This window comes from Meriones unguiculatus, chromosome 9 (genome assembly GCF_030254825.1).
Source record: "Meriones unguiculatus strain TT.TT164.6M chromosome 9, Bangor_MerUng_6.1, whole genome shotgun sequence".
Taxonomy (NCBI): domain Eukaryota; kingdom Metazoa; phylum Chordata; class Mammalia; order Rodentia; family Muridae; genus Meriones; species Meriones unguiculatus.
In genome coordinates, this window is record NC_083357.1 from 46,982,720 (window position 1) to 47,003,407 (window position 20,688).

The 20,688-nt window shown below is 44.8% G+C and overlaps 1 protein-coding gene across 4 annotated transcripts in view; it reads left to right on the forward strand.

Moving 5' to 3' along the window:
- The window catches only part of Atp8a2 (ATPase phospholipid transporting 8A2), a 512,095-nt gene that overhangs the window by 136,036 nt on the left and 355,371 nt on the right, over positions 1–20,688 (forward strand). For all 4 annotated transcript variants that reach the window (XM_060391096.1, XM_060391095.1, XM_060391093.1 and 1 more), the window contains exons 10-19: positions 315–426; positions 6,022–6,187; positions 8,467–8,594; positions 9,820–9,897; positions 11,515–11,603; positions 11,893–11,937; positions 13,544–13,619; positions 17,546–17,651; positions 18,331–18,413; positions 20,470–20,519. In XM_060391096.1, the coding sequence (XP_060247079.1) occupies positions 315–426; positions 6,022–6,187; positions 8,467–8,594; positions 9,820–9,897; positions 11,515–11,603; positions 11,893–11,937; positions 13,544–13,619; positions 17,546–17,651; positions 18,331–18,413; positions 20,470–20,519 (933 nt within the window). The remainder of the gene's footprint in view (positions 1–314; positions 427–6,021; positions 6,188–8,466; positions 8,595–9,819; positions 9,898–11,514; positions 11,604–11,892; positions 11,938–13,543; positions 13,620–17,545; positions 17,652–18,330; positions 18,414–20,469; positions 20,520–20,688) is intronic.

A 20,688-nucleotide genomic window follows, 5' to 3' on the forward strand; every position in this document is an offset into this window, starting at 1 on the left:
AGTCTATAAAGTAAATCAGTTTTCAGAAACGAATAAGCTTGTGGCTTTTTAGCATTCCCTTTCTCAGTGTTGAGTTGCACAATAGGCTTATGAGACATACTCCTCTCTGACATTTGATAGAAAGAAATACCCATCCTATAGCGAGGAATGGATAAAGCAGACATTCTGGCAGGGAGGGCGGATAGGTAGATGAAGCAAAGAATAAACCGACAGATTTGACTGGTTGGAGCCTTTGGTTTATTTTGGGCTTACGTAAGGGAAAGTGCATGCGTGTTTGACAGATTATCGACATGTGCATGTTTTCCTTGTTTTAGCTCCGTGGCCCTCGGGCCTGAGCAGCTCTTGCTGAGAGGCACGCAGCTCAGGAACACCCAGTGGGTCTTTGGCGTTGTTGTATACACCGGACACGACAGCAAACTCATGCAGGTAAAACACTTCTCCAGACAGTTGTGCCGGCTCTAGTTGCTTCTTTGTCTATTTCTCCCCTTCTCTGCTTTCCTCGAGGGTGGGAAGCACAAACAGGAAGCTCAGGTTTATTGGAGGATGTACATTTGGTGAAAGGTAACTGTTTTAGTTGCTTCTGTGATTCTCTCTGGCCCTTGGTTGTCACATCCTTGGCGACAGTCTCCCTGAATATAAAGGTCTATGTTCAAGAGGGACATCTGGCTCTAACTTTGTCTTCTAGATGTGAGGAGGACTTAGTTAACCTCTAAAATTTTCTCTATTTGCCCTCTGAATACCACTAACTAGGGTGTTAGAGTAAACTCTCATTATTCTAAGTCTTTTAAAAGCAAGAGACTTTGAACAAGTATTTATTCTTCATATACCAAACAAACAGTACCAATTTAAAATAATTTTTCTCTTTTTCACTGTTAGTACTTTTTCTTAAATTTTGCGTCTAGACTTACAGCCCTATTTACATTGTGACATATTTGGCCAGAGGTCTTTGGAACTTCTGCATAAATCAGTGCCTCACTGTTATTTCTTGCATTCTTCGGATGGCTTTTGACATTTGTTGTGTGCCGCTATTGCTGGAGAAACATGAAGAAACCTCTACTCCCCTCTGACAGGGAACTGATGACAAACTAAAGTACAGATACCACCAAAGTCCAACTTGGTGAATCAGTGAGTTTTTTGGGGGTCACTTATAAGAATATGGGGGAGGGTTACTCAGAAGAGCAGAAATGACTCAAAGACAGCTGAATCACCAAACACCTAGCATGGGTGATGGCTAACAAAATCTGAAAATCTGAAGCGCACAGCCTGCGGGCAGCTTGGCAGGTCAGAGACTGTCCTCTCCAGGCAGCGTAATTGGCATGTGCCTCTTCCAGGTCTCTGCCTTTTCCAAGCAGCTCAGTTGGTCTGAGGGTCTTCTAAGCAGCTGAATGGGCTACAAGTATCTCTCAGCAGTCATTACTGTTTATAGATTCTTGGGAAAAGAATGGCCTAGTGAATCTGATCAGTTTCAGGGACTTCCTGGGGCCTTTGGGTTGTTTACTTCCTGAGCTTCCTTGCAGGGTGGTATATTTTACTTCTTCTTAGAAAATCCCGTGTTTTAATAAGCTTTCTTTCAAGATTAAATGTTTTGTATCAGAGGAAATTAATATATAATGTCACTGTGTTTTGTTAATTATATCTATTAAAGAGAGTTGGGGTTTCTGCTATTTTGTGTAACTTCCAAAGTCATATTTGTATTATATCTTGGTTGAAAAAATATTTGAGTCTTGTGCTAAGCTTTCTGTGTATATTAGCAAAAAGGCTAAATCTTTACCTTTGGGGGCCAGGTGAGTAAAGGAGTAATATGGAAAATATAGAAAGTAGGGATGTACTTATTGTAAACTATGCCATTATAAAGTTCTGTGGATGTGTATATATATAAGAGTCTCCAATCCCAGGCTTAGCATGCTAGTTAGTGCAATGAAGACATGGAAGAAATCTAGATTAGAGGACTGTGAGAGTTCCTGAAATTGAAAAGGATCCTTGGAGTTGTTGAGGGGCAGGTGGCTGTGGGTCTACAGTACCCACGTCTGAGTTTCTGTTTGTGGGGGGTATATGTTGGAAGATCTGGGGATGATCCATGGCTGTGGAAGCTCAAGGTCCAACAGTGCCAAGTCCCTTGATGCTGAGTAGAAAGGCTCAGAGCTTAAGGCAGATGATGGGCTGGGGTTGTGAAGGTAGACTAAAAATGGGGCTGGAGCAGAGGAGAATTCTATGAGCTAGTTTCTCAAGTCTTCGGTGTTGGGGAGGCCAGGGATGTGACCTGCCAGGGGAAGGGAAGAAGATAAATATCCAATCGTCATGGACTTAGAGGAACAAAGACTCAAGAAATACTACAAAGTTTTAATCGTATATCCAGGAGAGCTACCTAGACGAGTCTTACTGAAGCATCTCGTTTTGGGGAGAGGGGCCTAAATTTGGGGTGTCACATGTCCTCAGCTGGGTAAGAGGAGTGTCAGGAGGAGAGATTCAGAAGCATGGGGAAAATACACATCATTTTGGGCATGACAGGGGAGGCCAGTGGGCTCAGAAGAATATTCTTAGGTGTGTTTTTTTTGGTGGTGGTGGGGCACTTCATAGCAAGTAGAAAAATGCCTGTCAGTGACAGCAGCTCTTGAGTGAACAAAAATTGTTCAGCATGTCTGAGATGTGTCTGATTGACTTTCCTGCTCAGTCTCAGCCGTCCACAGGATTGGAACACTTAAAATTCATTGTCTCTGCCAGTCTGCATACAAAGACCATCTTGACAGGCCGTTTCACGCTCTGTCGCCTCTTGAGCAGCCCTGAATGTTCACAGCCCATTACCAGTAGCCACAGCAAACCCTCAGAGCTATGCTCACCATGGCTTCTGTGTTTTTGTAATGAAGTGGTAAGGAGACTGTGGGTGGGTAGCTCAGATTTGGATGGAGCCCCAAGCTAGGTTTTTGGATCACGCTTATTAAAAAAGTCAAGCTTTCTCCAGGTTCCCTTGTATCCTGAGTGACTTTTCAGGGTTATAATGTTGTTATTCTAGATCACATATTAGTATTATAGCTTTGGGGCTCAGGCCAAGTGTAATTTGCATCTGAACATCCCTATCATGTCTTTAGTGGGCATAGTGAGCTCCTGCCACTTGCAGCCTTAGAGCACGAGAGGCACTTTTCCTGCCCCCTGTGTGACAAACCTTGGCAAGATTTACTGCCCTTGACATACAGACAGTGATGGGTAATGCCAGAAACATCTGTGCTAGACTTGCTGCGCCTGAGGGCTGAAACAACATCAACAATGAGATTTCAAAAGGAGCATAAAACAACAGACACAGCTGGAAGCTATTCTGTCCATGAGATGCCACTGTGTTTACACTGGTGTTTGTGACTGCGGAGGGGAAACTGGAAGGCCCCAGGGTTCTCAGCTCCCACTGTGTGCCTTTCACTTGTCAGAGCTCCCTCAGGCCGTGCTTAGTGTAGGTGCACACAGCGAACGCTCAGCTTCTTTCCATTGGTTGAGTTAATGGAAAAGAGGTAATCAATAATTATCGGAAACGTTGGTTTTAACAAAGCATACATTGTTTTGTTACATACATGGACTCATTTATTCGTTGGCACGAGGAAGGCGCTTCTATTAGTTAAGTGTTTACTTTTATCTAAATTGTAGAGGTGTTTTGCATGAGTGAGTTTCTGTGCACCATATGTGTATGGTGCCTGCAGAGGCCAGAGGACAGAAGCCAAGTGTCACTTTTCCTGGAACTGGTGTTACAGCTGGTTGTGAGCCATGACGTGGGTGCTGGGAATTGAACCTAGGTCTCCTAGCAGAACAGCCAGTGCTCTTAACCACTGGGCCATCTCTCTACCCCCAGTACTGGTGGAGAAACTAAATCAAATTTACCCCAGTTTAGCTTACAAATCTGAAAAGATGAGGGAGGACTGGGCTGAAATCCAGATTGACACATTCCAGGCTTACTCTGATGTCTGCTTTCTCAGGAGGGATAAGATGTATACAATTCAGGTCAGATTCCAGCATTTTCAAAATTTTACAGGTTGACCCATTTTTATTGTAGACCCAGGCATCAAAGTAATAGTGTCCTTTAGGAATTTTATAAAAAGAACTTATTGTTCTAGTAGGGATTGAGCACTAAAAACTCATTGTTGCAAGTGGAAATGTTTGGAAAAGGGAGTGTGCCAAGCTTGGCTTTCCGTGCTGGGCACGTGTTACAGCCTGGCGTTTAGGCCATTCCCTTGTGTCGGATGAAAACTCTTGTTTTCCTAACCCTAGTGACTGGCAGGATTTCAACCACTTCAACTACCAGATGGCCTCACAGAAATGAAAGCTTTTGTCATTTTCTTCCTTCCTGAAAATTTAACTACTCTTAGTTAAACACAGTAGGAGTGTCTTCAGTGTTTAAAGGATTCAAATAATCAGTCTTGCAGCAGAATGGTTCCTGGCTCTCAGCGTGAGGCCCGATGTGGATGTGCTGTCCAGGTAGCTGTCCTGTGGTGCCTGGCTGATTGTAAAATGGCCTTTGCTAACAAATTTTCATCTTGACCCTGGAGGACTTTTCTTCAAAGTCCATAAAAGACAATTTAGTGAACTAACAACAGAGCAGAAAAAAAAAAAAAAAAAGGACAAAGCTTCCAGTGTAATTGTTTCCCAACATCCCGACCCCCAGTGAACTTCATGGTGCTCACAGTAGACAGAATTTCTGGGTCTGCAATGGAGGTCAGAAAGATGTGGGTGATGCTGGGATGTGAGAGTCACTGTGCAGTACTGAGCTCACGTAGGAAGTTTTAGGATAATCTGCTCATATCAAAGTCCCTAATGACCTCTGTGAAGTCCTTTGATGGGGACAATTTCTTTCATAAAATGGCCTCAGGTGTATAACCATCTTACTGATATGAGATAACAGACCTTTCCAGTGCTGAGAGGAGGCAGTCTCACGTCTTCCATGGGAGATGCAGTGAGTGATGCAACATCGCTGGACACCCAGGTCCCAACACAGGCCTCAGTGCCAACTGAGTTGTTTCTACCAGGAGCGGGGCTCTGTCCTCTGTCTTTCTTTCTGTTTACTTCCTGTCTTCAAGGCCCTTCCTTCCTGGAGCTCTTCAAGTGAGCCTTTTGTTCACTCACATTGACACCTACCTGTGTTCTCTCTTTGTTTTATTGAGGCATTTGTATTTGAGTCTCTCTCTTTTTTATTACTTCCTACTGGAAGGAACATGAATACTTAAAAAATCTCTATTACATTTATTACAGAGCTAAATTATTGCCTTGGACTTCTCCTTAGGTTTTTATGATGAAGAAATAGCAGTGTGTTGGTTGCTTTTAAACCAGATTTACATTATCTAGCCCCCGCTGTGTCTGTGAAAGTAGCTGACGTTGTGCTATGGTGTATATAAGAGTACAGGATAGATCATGCAGAGTTGGGGGGTGTTGTCCTAGAAAGTGATCTTTTGCTGTGGAGAGACATTATGACCAAGGCAACCATTTTAAGAAAAAGCATTTAATTGGGGGCTTCCTTCCTTACAGTTTCTGAGGTTTAGCTGATTGTCATCATGGAGGGCACTATGCAGGCATACAAGTAGACACTGAAGCAGTAGCCGAGAGCTACATCCCAATCAGTAGGCAGACAGACAGAGAGAGAGGGAGAGAGAGAGAGAAGAAAGGGGAGAGAGAGAGACTCTGGGCTTAGCATGGATGGGCTTTTGAAACCTTAAAGTACACCTATAGTGACACACTTCCTCCTACAATGCCACACCTCTTAATCCTTCTAATCCTATCAAATAGTGCCACTTCAAGTGACTAAGCATTCAAATATGAGCCATTCTTATTCAAACCATGACAGGTGAGTTCTTTAAACTGGAAAATGTCTTTTAAAAACTGGTCTGTTTACTCAAAAGTATGATGCACTTTTTAATTCTATCATTTATTTCGAAGACAAATAGCCTTTTTCATTTCCATCATTGAATGTGGTTGTCTTACCCCATTTCTGCTTGCCCCCACCCCTAGCCTGTTCTGTGATGGTTACTGACTTTTAGTACCGGTTTACAGAATTCAACAAAAGCGCCTCTCAAGAGGTCGAACGTTGAGAAGGTAACCAATGTACAGATCCTGGTGCTGTTTGGCATCCTCTTGGTTATGGCGCTGGTGAGCTCAGTGGGGGCCCTGTTTTGGAATGGATCTCATGGCGGAAAGAGTTGGTACATCAAGAAGATGGGTGAGTGCTAGGGTGGCTGTTGGTCACTGCTGTGGGTTAAACCTCTTGGAAGATCCTTACATGTAGTGTTTGTGAGTGGTAGAGAAGGTGGGTGTATCTGGGCAACTTTTTTTTAATGGTCAAATGAGTGTTTCTCAGTTATTTTTAAAGATACTTTCTTATGGTTGCTCTAGGGATGACAACATGAGAACCCCTTTGTATAACTAGTAACTTATTTCATAAGCATCAGACCAGCACACCTCCATGTGCTTCCCTGTTAGTGCTATTTTTGACAGTGCAAATATGTACTGTCAGCCTAACCATATAGCATTACAATTACTGCTCTGTATAATCTCAGATCTCTTAAAGAGCTAAAAGAAAAGAAAAGAAAAAAGAAAAGAGAAATGCCTGTGAGCTTGTTTCTGTTAACCTGCTTGTACACATTTCTGGTTGTCTTCATTTCTTCCTGTGGATGAGTTACTAGCTGGTATTATCTCCTTGCTTCATCCTCCCACTGTCTTCTTGCTCACTGTACTGGAATCTAGATTACACATATTCTGTGCTGGTCAGGGTGAGCTCTTAGCAGGACTTCCCTGGTAACCCTTTTGTGAATAACTCTGCTAAATTTCAAGCCAGTTTTCTGTTCCTCTCTACTACTACATGGGAGCATTAGCCTTCCCTGACCATTAGCCACTGAGATCTGTTGTGTTTGATAGTACATGGAATAGTATGGATAGCCTTTTTCATACTGCATTCATATGATATGAGTTACCGAGGAGTTCCTGTCCTACCCTGAGGGAGAATGTCTACAGCTGAGCTTAAGGGATGGCGGTTATCCTGATAACCACTACCAGTCCCTAGAGTGGGGACATGACAGTGACCTGTGAGTGGAATAATGGTCCCAGTGGTCCTTACAGGATTTGGCACATTCTCTTGATACATGCATTCAATCTGTTTCTAGATACTTAACTTGATTTTGATGGCTCTGTCTCATTTTGTTTCTTTGGGGTGATGGCTAGGGAGTAGAGGGAAGGTTGGCCAGTCTCTGATCTCAGAAAGTCAAAAAAATATATAGAATTTAGTGGCAAAAATTTTATGATAAATCTCAAAACTTTAGGATATTGCCTTGGCATTATTGTTATTCATACTCCTCAATTAATTTTAAATTGATTTAGACATAATTTTACTTTTCCAGTTTCTTTAAACATAAAAATCTGAGGGTTTGAAATGCACAGGAAAACTCTTGTTGCCTATTTTTTGTTTGCTTTTAAACAAGGGCTCATGTGGCCGAGGTTGGCTTTGAACTTAGTATATAGTCGAGGCTAGTCTCAGATTCCTAGTCCACCTGCCTTCGCTTTGCAATGCTGGGATCACAGGTGTGAGATCCTGTGCCAGGCTCAGTGCTGCTCTGTTATCAACATGGGCACAACGGTTGAGTTGGTGTTGGTTTGTAAAATCTTGCTTCAGATGTGAAGACCAGTTCCTATGAATGTAGCTTCACAATGATGTCGTCTGAGTAAACACATGGCATCAACACAGCTTGGAGAACCTGGCACAAATCGCACAGGCTGTGCCAAGCTTCAGTGTCAGCTGTGTGACGATCAGGAGGACACTTTCCATGTGCTTACCTGCTCAGAGAAGCTGTTTCACACTTCTGCTGTCTCTGTTGGTGCTTGGATCTCACTTGCTATCAAATTCAGTCCTGTCTTCACCTCCTTTTCATTGTTTTTTTTTTTTTTCCTGGCCAAACATTTTACATAGGGATGAATAGTCTCTTTTTGTCTTTTATGGACTTCTTTGGATTCTTGGCAAACTAGAACATTCTCTGCTTTCTGAGGATTTTACTGCAGGTTTCCTTTGTATAGTCTGTTCTTTGATACCATGTATGGTTGTATGTAGTGTTTTAAAGCTTTTGTTTTTGTTTTTTAGCTGATAGGTTTTCTTTGCATAGTCACCACAGTCACTACTCTGACATCATATGTAGTCATATGTAGTGTTACAAAGCATTTTTTGGGGGCTAGTGTTAAAAAGCTGTAAAACTTTAATTTCTTTTTTGAGACAGGGTTTCTCTGCATAGACCTAGCTGTCCTGGACTCACTTTGTAGACCAGGCTGGCCTTGAACTCACATAGATCCAATAGCCTCTGCCTCCCATGTGTTGGGATTAAAGGCATGTGCCAACACGCCTGGCTTTTAATTTCTTAAGTTTTATTGGCAGACAAATTTTGTTTCTAAACAAATCCCAAATAACAAAATGGGAAGAAACTAAAGCTGTGCGGCTATCTTGGGTTTTGTCCACAGAAACGAGCTCAGATAATTTTGGCTACAACCTGCTGACGTTTATCATCTTGTACAACAATCTGATTCCCATCAGCCTGCTGGTGACACTGGAGGTTGTGAAGTACACGCAAGCCCTCTTCATAAACTGGGTGAGTTTCAAAGCAGAGCGTGGAGCATGAGCTACTGGAGGTCAGCCGGCCATTGCTCCCGAGCACTGTCCACCAGCTCTTGTAGCTTCATTGAGCCCCAGAAGAGAAACAGGAGAGGCTGTTTGCTACTAGGTCATGGGATCAAGCCATCCAGACTGATGACTGGCAAGCAATGCTGTAACCTGCGGGGTGGGGAAGGTGGGGCTGGTGCTCAGTGGGTGCTTGTCACTTGGCCACCATGGCTGTGCTTTCCAAGTCTCCTTTATGCTAAGGAAAAGGCCTCTCATTGACCCACCAAAGTGTCCATTCTACACAGATTTCATCATGACAGTCACCATGGATGGATTGCAGGGGCTGAGGTGGAGGCTTTTCTTTTTTTGAAACTTTATTTATTTATTACAGTTTATTCATTTTGCATCCCAGCTGTAGCTCTACCCTCGTCCCCTCCCAATCCTACCCTCCCTCACTCCCTCCTCCCATGTCCCTTCCCCAGTCCATTGATAGGGGAAGACCTCCTCCCCTTCCCTCTGACACTAGCCTATCGGATCCTATTAAGACTGGCTGCATTGTCTTCCTCTGTGGCCTGGTAAAGTTGCCCCACCTCAGAGGGAGGTGATCAAAGAGCCAGCCACTGAGTTCATGCCAGAGACAGTCCCTGTTCCCCTTACTAGTGAGCCCATTTGGAGACTGAGGTGCCACGAGCTACTTCTGTGCAGGGGTTCTAGGTTATCTCCATGAATGGTCCAAGGTTGGAATATAAGCCTCAGAAAAGAGCCCTAGGCCCAGGCTTTTTTTTTTTTTTTTTGTTCTGTTGTTCTCCTTTTTAGGGGACTGCCCTGGCCATCACGCCCTGTGCTTGGCAGCTTTCTCTCCCCCCCCCGCCCCCAACCTCCTACCTCCTATGCTAGGCACTTTCACCTATGTTTTACTTTGACTTTCACAACAAGCCTGTGAATGAGGCCCTGACCCAGCCCACAGCCAGGGCATGAGATGAAGCACCTTGAACTCAAACTTAAGTTCCATGGGCGGCATTGTGTCACAGGGTTTCTCTGTCCTAACTGCAGCTTCATTTTGGCCCAAGGTAAAAGTTAGCATTTAAATGAAAATGGAAGGATTTTAAGTTGCCAGAGTCTGTGTCAATCTTAATGAAATATTAGAGTTACATGCTTGCTAAAGGCTTCCTTCCCTTCTTTCCTCCCTTTTCTTTCCCACTTTTCTTTTTCAGGACACAGATATGTATTATATGGAAAATGACACTCCTGCAATGGCCAGGACATCAAACCTTAATGAAGAGCTTGGGCAGGTGAGAGCCTGTCTAGGACTCTGGGGACAGTGGTGTGAGCAGGAAGCAAGTGTTAGCAGAGGATTCCTGGGAGGGGGTGTTGCAGGGATAGTTGTCCATGATTGTGGCTGTGACATCTGGTTTGCAAGGTGGCAATGAATGCAATTGTCATTTGGTTTTGGAGACACAAGTATATCATTTTGTTCAGAATCTATCTGGGAAAAAAGGTATAGAACATTATACAAAAATATAATGTTTTGGATCCTTTTAAATGTGTTTCTCAGGACAGATGACAAGAAAAAGAGAGTAAGATATTGGGCTAAACCAAAAATCATGGAGGCTCCTTTGAAGGACAGGTATCCTTGACATAATCCGGAGAATCAGCGACTTTTGTATCTTCACCTTGATTTCTATGTGTTCCTCTTGACTTTCATGTTGCACTATGTCTGCCTCTTTCATTGAGTTGGTACCCTCAGGATTTTTCAGAACTTCCCCCTGTGGGTTATTTAGGGACAACTATATATGTGGCCTTTCGGGGGTACCTTTGACGGTTCACAGGGTTAATTCTATAACTGTTCTCAGGTGCCACTGAAGTGACCCAGCAAGATGGAAGGACCGATGGTGCTAAAGAAAGCGCCTAGGATGGAGTACCTTGTCTTGAGAAGGCATGGGGAGACTTGCCTAAGGAGAAGTTAAACTTCGAGAGTGGGATGGCAAAATTGACATTCTTTATAAGATTTCCCTTTTTACTATGTTGATAATCTTTTTAAAATATGCTACATTTTTAGTATTCCTAGATTAATAACAGGAAGAAAGAAAGAAACAAACAAACAAATAAAAAAACCCAAAAAAGCCAGGAGATACGCTGGTCTGGTAGCAGTAGGTTACTCTCTAAGATCTGTGACCTCACTAATCTCAAGTAATTTGATAGGTTTCTAGCACCAGGAATGATATCCATCTTGTTGACTGGGCCTCAACTTCAATTAGACAGCTGTGGGTTACTGCCAAAATATGAATGCCATTATTGCATTCATCTCTGGAAATATCTGGCCATGCCAGCCATTTTTAAGTCTAGCCAGATGGTGGACTCTTAAAAAGAATTGCATCTTCTGTGAGAACACGAAGGAACTTGGGAGAATGAAATATCACTGGATTGCTGAATAACATGTGGGGTGTTTACAGACAGTGGGGGATTCTGGAAGCTTCCTTTTTCTTTATCACCCAAGTTGTAGCATAGTGGCAGAAAAAGGTTTATGAATGGCTCTATGAGTTAAAGTACATCATTTATTGTTGACTTGTTTACTTTTATGGACTCACTTAAATTTCACAAAGATTTACAGACATACAGACAACTTTATTTCTTGATCCTTTCATCTTATTACATTGTTTTTTAAAATTACTTTATTTTATGTGTATGAGTGTTTTGATTGTGTGTATGTGTGAATACCACATAATGCCTAGTACTCCTGGAACCCAGAAAAGTGTGTTGGATCTCCTGGAACTGGAGTTGCAGATGGCTGTGGCTGCTGAGAACGGAACCTGGGTGCTCTGGAAGAGCAGCCCATGCTGTCACCCTATGAGCCATCTCTGCAGCCCTTATTACACTCCTGATATGCATTTTGTTCATTCTTTGCTTAGGTGAAATACCTGTTTTCTGACAAGACTGGAACCCTTACATGTAATATTATGAACTTCAAGAAGTGTAGCATTGCTGGCGTAACCTATGGGTGAGTGTGTTCTTCATGTACAAGAAACCTCATTTCTAGTCTCCCAACGAAGCATAGTTTTTGTTATTTTTGTCAAGTGTTTTCAGGGGTTTGGATGTGTGGTTTCTATTAAATACTGTTTAAAACCTAATGGGTTCCCCAGTGAATCTTTAAATGGCTAAGATATAACTTGTTTCTTCAACTGCCCTGAGAGGCCCCAGGGCACCTGTGGGTTTGTATGCGCACTGGACGAATTCCGCATTGCTTGTGTTTGGATCAGTCTCCTGACCACTGTGTTTTCTCCCGCCAGCCACTTCCCGGAACTAGCCCGAGAGCCATCCTCAGATGACTTCTGGTAAGTCAAGTGTAGTGTGCCTTACAGCATTGGTGGGGACGCATCAGGACAGTTTTAGATCTAAATATAAATTGTGAGTATGTTAGTTTGAAAGAGAGCCAGGATGAGATTTAAATTCAGATGTGGTTTAGGCCCACACTGCAGAGCTTTTTAACACCACCAGCAGGTCCCCTGTCCGGTCCTTCCCATTTCCAGCCACCCGCAATATTTATTTATTTTTAATTCCTGTAGTTCAAAATAATGTTTTTATACTAATTAAAAATTGCAGGCTGTGGTATAGCCAGCCCACCCCCCAGACCCTCCTCCCAGCCCTTGGAAGTGCTTATCACTTTCTGTACTTCTTTAGCATATGAACTTTAACCATGAGCCTCGGGTAGGCTGTTTCTCTTCATTAACTCCCTGAAAGTTCCCCACTACTGTGCACTTACTACAACCCAGGAACCAATACTGACACCTCATGGCCACCGCAGTTCACACCTGACATCAGGGTCACTCAGTACTCTAGAGCATCAACACGTGTGCACGGATATATTCCTATCATCATAGCATCATGGGAATGTTTCCACTGCCCCCAAAGTCTTTGCTGTGCCCAACCACCCACTGTCGTGGACACCCCATCCTTGTGTGGCCACTGGGATTCTTTCTGTTTCTGTAGTTTTTCTTTCTCCAGAATGTCAGAGACAGAATCCTACAGCATCTGCCTGTAGGGTTACTTTTTATTATTTTTTTTTCACAATTTATTCATTATATATCTTGACTGAAGCCCTCTCCCTCAGCTCCTCCCAGTTTCACCCTCCCTCCCTTTTCCTCTTTATCCCCTTCCCCTAGTCCATTGAAAAGGGAAGTTCTCCTCCTCTGCCATCTGCCCGTAGCTTATCAAGTGTCATCAGGACTGCCTGGATCATTTTACTCTGTAGCCTGGCAAGGCCGAATCACCAGGGGCGAGTGATCAAAGAGCAGGCAACCGAGCTCATGACAGAGGCAGCCCCTGCTCCCCTCACTCAGGCACCCACATGGAGACTGGGCTGCCAATCTGCCACATCTGAGCAGGGGGTCTAGATCCTCTCCATTCATGGTCCTCGGTTTGTTGCATCAATCTCTGCAGGACCCCCTGGGCTCAGATCCTTTAGCTTTGTTGGTCTCCTTGTGGGGCTGCTGTCCCCTCCATGTCACTCTATCCCCACCCCCTTCTTCTTCTATAAGATTCCTGGTGCTCTGCCCAAAGTTTGGCTGTGAGTCTCAGCATCACGATATGGTCTCTGTGTAGGCTTGACCAGGCTGGCCTCAGATTCACAGAGATCTGCCTGCCTCTGCCTCCCAAGTGCTGGGATTAAAGGTGTGCGCCACCATACCTGGAGATTCTTTCCCTTTTAAACTTGTTGTTATTTATAAAGAAATTATAACACAGTTTTCTTATAGCAAAGTTTAGGTATTTAAGATATCTTAAAGCTTGATATAATATTCAGTATTCCAGATCTCTAAATGAGGAATTTTAAGTCTGTGGGTTTTTATTCATGGTTCTTTCTGAGGGCAGATTCTTTCTAGGTATGAGTTATCTGGACAGGGACTTTTCAATTGAGTGAATGAACTTTGTTCTTCCTTCCAGCCGGATAGCTCCTTGCCCCAGTGATTCATGTGACTTTAATGACCCCAGGCTGTTAAAGAACATTGAGGATCAGCATGTAAGTGTGTCCCTCATCTCTAGGACTAAGAGTGGCTACTAGTGGGTCACTGTTTTTATGTGACTTCCGCTGGCTGGATCTTCTACAAATCTTATGCAGATAACCACAACTGCAGTGAGTTCATGAGTGAAATATCCTTGTCATCTCCAGAAGGCAGCATTTCATGCACCCCAATGATGACCCATTTAGGGATGAGTGCCCATAACCATTATATCTTAGCATTTTGTCCAGCTGTGTGTCTCTGCTCTCACGCTGACCAAGGTAGAGGACAGATTGTGTCTTTGTTATAAATACTAACATTCAGAAGGCAGTTTGACAACCTGACCAGTCAGCAAACAACAACAGAAGGACACATGCGATCTCTAGCCAAGGGCTTGTCACTAGGCTTACAGTACCAGGCATGAATTTTCTCTTGTGAAGCATCCCTCAAATCTGGTGTCACACTGAGGACAGTGATGTTAAGCTCAGGGTCCTCAGTTGACTGTTATTTCTGCTCTTCTTAGAAAGAAGGGGTTACCTTTTGGAAAGGCAAGATTCTGGGCCTCCTACTTAGGCTTCCTAGCCCCTTAGCCAATGGATGGCCCACTGCAGAAACTTGCTTAGCTCCTCTTAGGGACCAGACCCTGGTGTGGGGCCGTGAAGGATGAGAGGTGGTATGAGAAGTTAGGTAGTGGGAGTGCCAGGCACCCTGTAGGCATCTGGTCCAGCGCTTGGTATGTAAAGCAGTACCCTTGCAGGGACGGCCACCTCACTTGGAACAGTAGTCAGTAGGAACCACCATCATGACGGCCCAGCCCTGGGGTAGAACTCCCCCTGAGCCACCTGTGATGCCCCCAAGTAGGCATCTTGCTTGCACATCAGAAATGCCCTTGTGTTTGGACCTCAATTCTGGAGTGTTAGTTCTGTGGACAGGAGAACTGTGTCCAGTGGGGAAAAAGGGGAAAATAACTAGGCTCTGTAGGCCACTATGTCTGTTGTGCTGGTCAGTTTTTTTTTTGTTGTTGTTGTTGTTTTTTGGTGTGTGTTTGAACTTGACACAAACTGGAGTCATCTGAGGGGAGGAAACCACAGTTGAGAAAATGCTTCTATACGATTGTCCTGTATAGGGCATTTTCTTGATTGATGACTGATTTGGGAGGGTCCAGCCCATTGTGGGTGGGGCTCCTGCTGAGCAGGTGGTCTTGATATATATATGCATATTCAAGCTTATAACTAGTTATGAGGCTATTTTCTGGAGAAGATGCTTCCTCTTGCTCTCTCTTAACTGCCTGTAGTTCTTTGTCTAAGGTTTGGGCCCTGTTAGCATGTTCGTTCTGTGTTAGCATGTGTATTGGCATCATCAGTATTTAGGTCTTATTTAGGTAGCCAAGCTGTTGAGACTTCATGGACATAGCTTCCCTAGCTACTTTAAGAGACAGTCTCACAGCAGACTTCCTGTTCCACAGGCTCTTAGGAACCCCTCACCCCCACCCCCCAGCAAGGATCCCCGAGTCTTTGATGCAGGAGCTGTGTTGTATCCACTGGAGCTGACACTTGTTCTCTGCATTTTTATCTCATGTGGTTTCCTGTAATGCCAAGTGGTGAGCCCTGAAATCATATACAGCAAATAGCATCAAATGGATTGAGCAGGTTGTATGTAGAAAAAAAGAGTAGGGACATGGAAGAAATTGGGATAAGAATAGTCAGTTTGCATTATGTGCTGTGTGAATTTTTCAGAGAACAATTTAATAAAACCAACAAAGGTTGGTATTACCAATTAAAAAAAAAAAAAAAAAAGAAAGTCATATCTTTCCCCTATCAGTGGTTTTAGAGAGAGGCAGGGAGTGAGGGTGGGATTGGGAGGGAATGAGGGAGGAGGCTACAGCTGGGATACAAAGTAAATAAACTGTAATTAATATAAAAAATAAAAATTTAATAGAAAAAAAGGAAATATATATATATTAACAATTAAAAAAATAAGTCAAGAATTTGAAAGAGTGGGAGGAGGGGTAACATGGGGGAAGGGTTGGAGGAAGGAAAGAGGGAAATTTATGGAAATATATTTTTATTTAAAAAAATGAAAAACTATTTTTTAAAAAAAGGAAGCGAGCAAATCATGGGGAACAAGCAAATAAGCACCAGCCCTCCATGGCCTCTGCTTCAGTTCCTGTCCCCAGGTTCCTGCCTCAAGTTCACATAGTGACAGAATGTGACCTGAGGGCTATAAGCCAAAGTGAAACCAGGTTGCTTCTGGTCATGGTGTTTATTGCAGCTTTAGAAAGCGCACCTTGGGACGCGTGCCTTGGGAGTCTTGGAAACGGAACTAAAACGTAAGAGTTCAGTTCCAGGTGGAGACTAAATTAAACCTAGCTGCATCCCCTCCCAGACAACAAAGCTTGCGTCTGAGTCTGGGAAGTACAGCACAGCAACCACAGCAGAAGTAAGAGTTGTAATAAGGAGCGGGAAACAAGAGTAGCTTGCATGGCTAGTGAAAGGAAAATTCCTCAGGGTATTAATTTTCACAGAGTCTGTGTCAGCAAAGAAAAACAGAACATGGCAAAGGACAGAGGCAGAGCCAGAGGCAGCAGGTCACAGGGGACCTGGGTTGAGTTAGGGCTCTGGTCTCTGTGTAAGAGGGAGTGGCGAGCTTGCAATTGAGGGCTTTGGAATCCGGGTCCGGTAGAAACAGCAGCGATGCAGTTCTTGGTTAGTGTACTGGGAGACTCTGGGCTTGCTCCAAACAAGGTAAGACAGAGAATAAAAATAAGGGTGGGGATAGGAAATAAGTTTACTGGTTTAGTCCACCAGCTCCTAGGTTATAACCTAACTAGCTCCTTGCTTCCAGCCCAGTTGGTTAATTGGCCTCTGGTTTTGCAGGGGACCAAAGCTCAGGAGGGCATTCCCAGTGCGGATTGCCTCAGCTGGCCTGTAGTGCAACGAGTTCACCCTCCCAAACCTTGGCAAACACAGTGCTGGCTACACTAGTTCCCTGAGTATGTCTGAGCAAATAAGCTAACACCATGTAAGCCAGGCTCTTGCTTTCTGAGACTCAGAAGTCCTTCGTGCATGGAAAAGCGTGCCGTATTCTAAGATGTCAGTCACTCACAGGATCCTTTTTCTTGAGGATGACAGGGAAAGGCGGGTTAAACATGGATGTGGTGGTGTGTGACTACCAGAGAGATCAGGCATTGGGAACACTAGCCAGCTTAGTGGGTGGGAAGGGCAGTGCCTCCTGATGGCACAGGGAGGCTATGTTCTGAGGCCCAGGGCAGTGGGCTTGGGGGAGTGACTCGGATGGTTTCCCAGCTGAGCATGCTTGAAAGCAGGTGCGGGGCTGTGGGCATGAAGGGTCGCTGAGAAAGGACATGGCTGGTTTGAAGTCCAGAGCAGCAGAAGGTGGGTTCCGGAGAGCAAGCGGCTGGTCCTACAGCAGTAGTTCTCAATCTGTGGGTCGTGACCCACTTGGGACTCAAATGAGTCTTTCACGGCAATCACATGTGACACAGATGTTTACATTATAAATCATAGAAGTAGCAAAATTACAGTTATGAAGTAGCAAACAAATTTATGGTTGGGGTCAGCACACGCGAGGAACTGTATTGAAAGGCTGCAGCCTTGGGAAGGTTGGGGACCACCAGCCTCAACCTCGAGTCGCCTAGCTGAGCAGCTGGACTCTGTGAAAAAGCAAATGGCAAACCCTTGCTGGATTTCTTTTTCTTGTTTTTAGACAAGGTCTTACCCTATTTCCCTGGCTAGCCTGGAGCTCACCATGTAGAACAGGCTGGTTTTGGGCTCATGGAAATCCTGCTGCCTCTGCCTCCCAAGTGCGGGGATCAATGGTGGGTCCACTCTACCTGGCCTCTCACTGCATCTTAGAGTCAGGGATGGCGTAATTCAGTGTGTGTTACAACCTTAGTGACCATTTGACTGGTTTCTCACGCTTTTAGCCCACAGCCCCTTGCATACAAGAGTTCCTTACCCTGCTGGCTGTGTGCCACACCGTGGTCCCTGAGAAAGACGGAGACGAAATCATCTACCAGGCTTCCTCCCCAGGTGAGGGCTGTTTCTGGAAGTGCCTGGTTCGATTTTCTCCTGGAGACCTGGGGGTTTGCATTTCTTTTGGAAGAAGCTGTGGTACACCTTGCCCCACAGGACCTGCTCTTTGCCTTTTGGCCTCCCTTCAGTTCATGATTATAGGTGTTGAAACCCGGGAGAGCTGGTGCTGGGAAGTCCCGACTCTCAGGGTACTCTGGTGGCAAGGAAGAGCCCAGGCTATCCTACACATCCTAGTATACTATCTTGGGCTAGACCATGCTCTTAAGAGAGAACCAGGCTGGCCCCTTGGCTGCCTCATCCACCACACCCCATGGGCATCAGAGCAGTAGCTCTTCCTTCTCCCGTTCCTGGTGGCCTGAGTCCCGCAGTGCTACAACTGAAGCATGGCCGTGTCCACAGCTTGTCAGCAGGAGCTTTCCTTGAGGGGATCCAGCAGAGCGTGGGGGAGTGTAAACCTCTGTGGTGACTTATCTTCTGGCATGCCATCTCTCTGGTGGGAACACCCATTTCACACCCTGGTGGCAGGAAGGGTTGAGCGTCTGTCTCAAGTCCTTGCTGTTGTGCGGATAGCGCAGGCCCCATCAACCATGGTGGGCCTTAACTTGAAACACGATATTTAGCAGAATTCTGTCACAACAAGGGATGAACCCGAGTGTCGCTGGCTTGTTGTTGGCAGATGAAGCTGCTTTGGTCAAAGGCGCTAAGAAGCTTGGCTTCGTGTTTACCGGCAGGACGCCATACTCGGTCATCATCGAGGCGGTAAGGGGCCTGGGACCTTGGAAGACGGCAGGTGTGAAATGCTATGCTGATTACAGTTGCGATGGCAAAAGATTAGATTAGAAACACTTTGTGGAAACACGGTAGTCGCCTGGGAGGCAGCGGTAGAAGCCGGTGTTTTGGGCTGTGGTAACTTCTCCTGGAGAGGCTTCTGCACAATCTTCCACTCACTCACATGAAATTTTCTGTAGCAAGGGACTTGGACAGCCTCTTCTCTGTTTTCCTAAAGCTGGGAATGTACCTTCCACCTCTGTTTTTAAGACAGGCCCTGCACCTCAGTAGCCCCATCAGTCTTGTGGTCGCACAGTAGGGCATCAGGGTACAAGAGAAACAGGCCAGAGCCTGTTATCTGGATGAGTATTTTCTCTTATCTGGATGAGTATTTTCTCTTCCTAAAATTATAGCAGTGGCCTGTCAGTTCTTGTCTTCCTGGAGAAGAAAATTCACAGTCGGTTTAAGCAGGTTATTTAACAGAGAGAGCAAACTGAGCACCCCCAAAGGAGACTGAGTTGGTGTCCCGAAGGGGCATAGCTAGCCAGTGGGTTCTACACTGTGGATCTTACCAAAGTGTTAAGAACATTTTTTCTTCTGGAGGCCCTGGTTAGTTAGGTCTCATAATTACCCATTAAGGGTGTCTATTCGGAGCCCGGCACAGTGGCGCACCCTGTCATCCCAGCACTCCGGGAGGCTGAGACAGGCAGATGGCTGTGAGTTCGAGGCCAGCCTGGTCTACACAGTTAGTACAGCACAGCCGAGGCTACAGAGAGAAACCAAAACAAACAAACAAACAAAAATAAAAAATAAAAAGAAAGAAAAACTGTCTGTTCAGTCATTCATTCTGGGGTCACCAAAGCACAGATTCTCCGTTGGTCCCCTCGTATTTACATGAGCTGAGTGTGTGGCAGTTGTGCAACCACAGTGCAGAGAAGAGGCGGTCCTGGCAGAGCGTGGGAGCAGCACTGGGATCCCATCTAAGCAGCATGCTGATGTCTAGGGTGGGTTTGAGGGGCAAAGTGGCCGGTGCAGAGAGGTAAGAAGGCTGACAAAGGCTAAGTGAACTGAGCCATTGGTGACATTTCAGGATGCAGCCTGAGAGAGGGCTGTGGAGGGGAGGTAGGGCAGTGTGTCCCTGCATTGGTGACCTACGAGGAGAGCACTGTTCATGGAGTCTGTCAGAAGCGGGTTCAGACTCACAGGGATCTGCGCCAAAGCCCATGTTCTTTCCACTGTGATGCGTCAGGAAAATAGCAAACTGCCTTTAAGAGTAACACACACACACACACAGGTATTGACACTTTGACTACAAAGAACACAGGGAAAGGAGTGTTTAATTAATGATCCTAAAAGTGCCTTATCTGGAAATTCAGAATATCCAAATCCTTAAATGGCAAGGTTTTCCACTAAGTTTGAGGACAGCCCGCTGGCAGTCCTGATCTTGTTAGATTTCTTTCTTTCTTTCTTTCTTTCTTTCTTTCTTTCTTTCTTTCTTTCTTTCTTTCTCTCTCTCTCTCTCTCTCTCTCTCTCTCTCTCTCTCTCTCTCTCTCTCTTTCTTTCTTATCTATTTATCTATTATGATGCTAACTCAGTATGATGGTCTAATGTATATGGAAAAAGAAGTGCAGCTCAGACCCTGCTGGAGATGTTAAGTCATGATACACACACACACACACACACACACACACACACACACACACACACACACACACACACACCTTTAAGCAATGTATGGATTCAGTACATTCATAAGCAGAGCTGGCCCCAAGGTTTTGGATGTGCTGTGTAGCTTGCAGGTTTTAGTGCTTTGAAGTGGCTACACAGCAGTTAGGAGCCTGTCGTGGAAGGAAAAGTGAGGGCTTGCTACCAGGAGAGGGCGCTCTGACCCCACCACACTGTGAGAACACAGACCTGACTAGAATGCTTGTGTAGAGGGCAGGGTCAGTGTGTGTGTGTGTGTGTGTGTGTGTGTGTGTGTAATTAGGAGGGTGATTGAACTGAGATTTTAATATTCTTTATTATTTTTTTTTTTCTGTTTTGTAGATGGGACAAGAACAGACGTTTGGAATCCTCAATGTCCTGGAATTTTCTAGGTATGTTTCTCTCTCACACACTTGACATGAAACATTTCCTACACACTTAGCTGCTTCCCCTGCAGGTGTGACTGAGTGTGTGGCGTGATTTACACTTAGGCATTGCTCATGGTAAATCCTCCCCCACCCCCATTTTAGAATTGAAGGATTTCATTAAAGAGAGCCACGT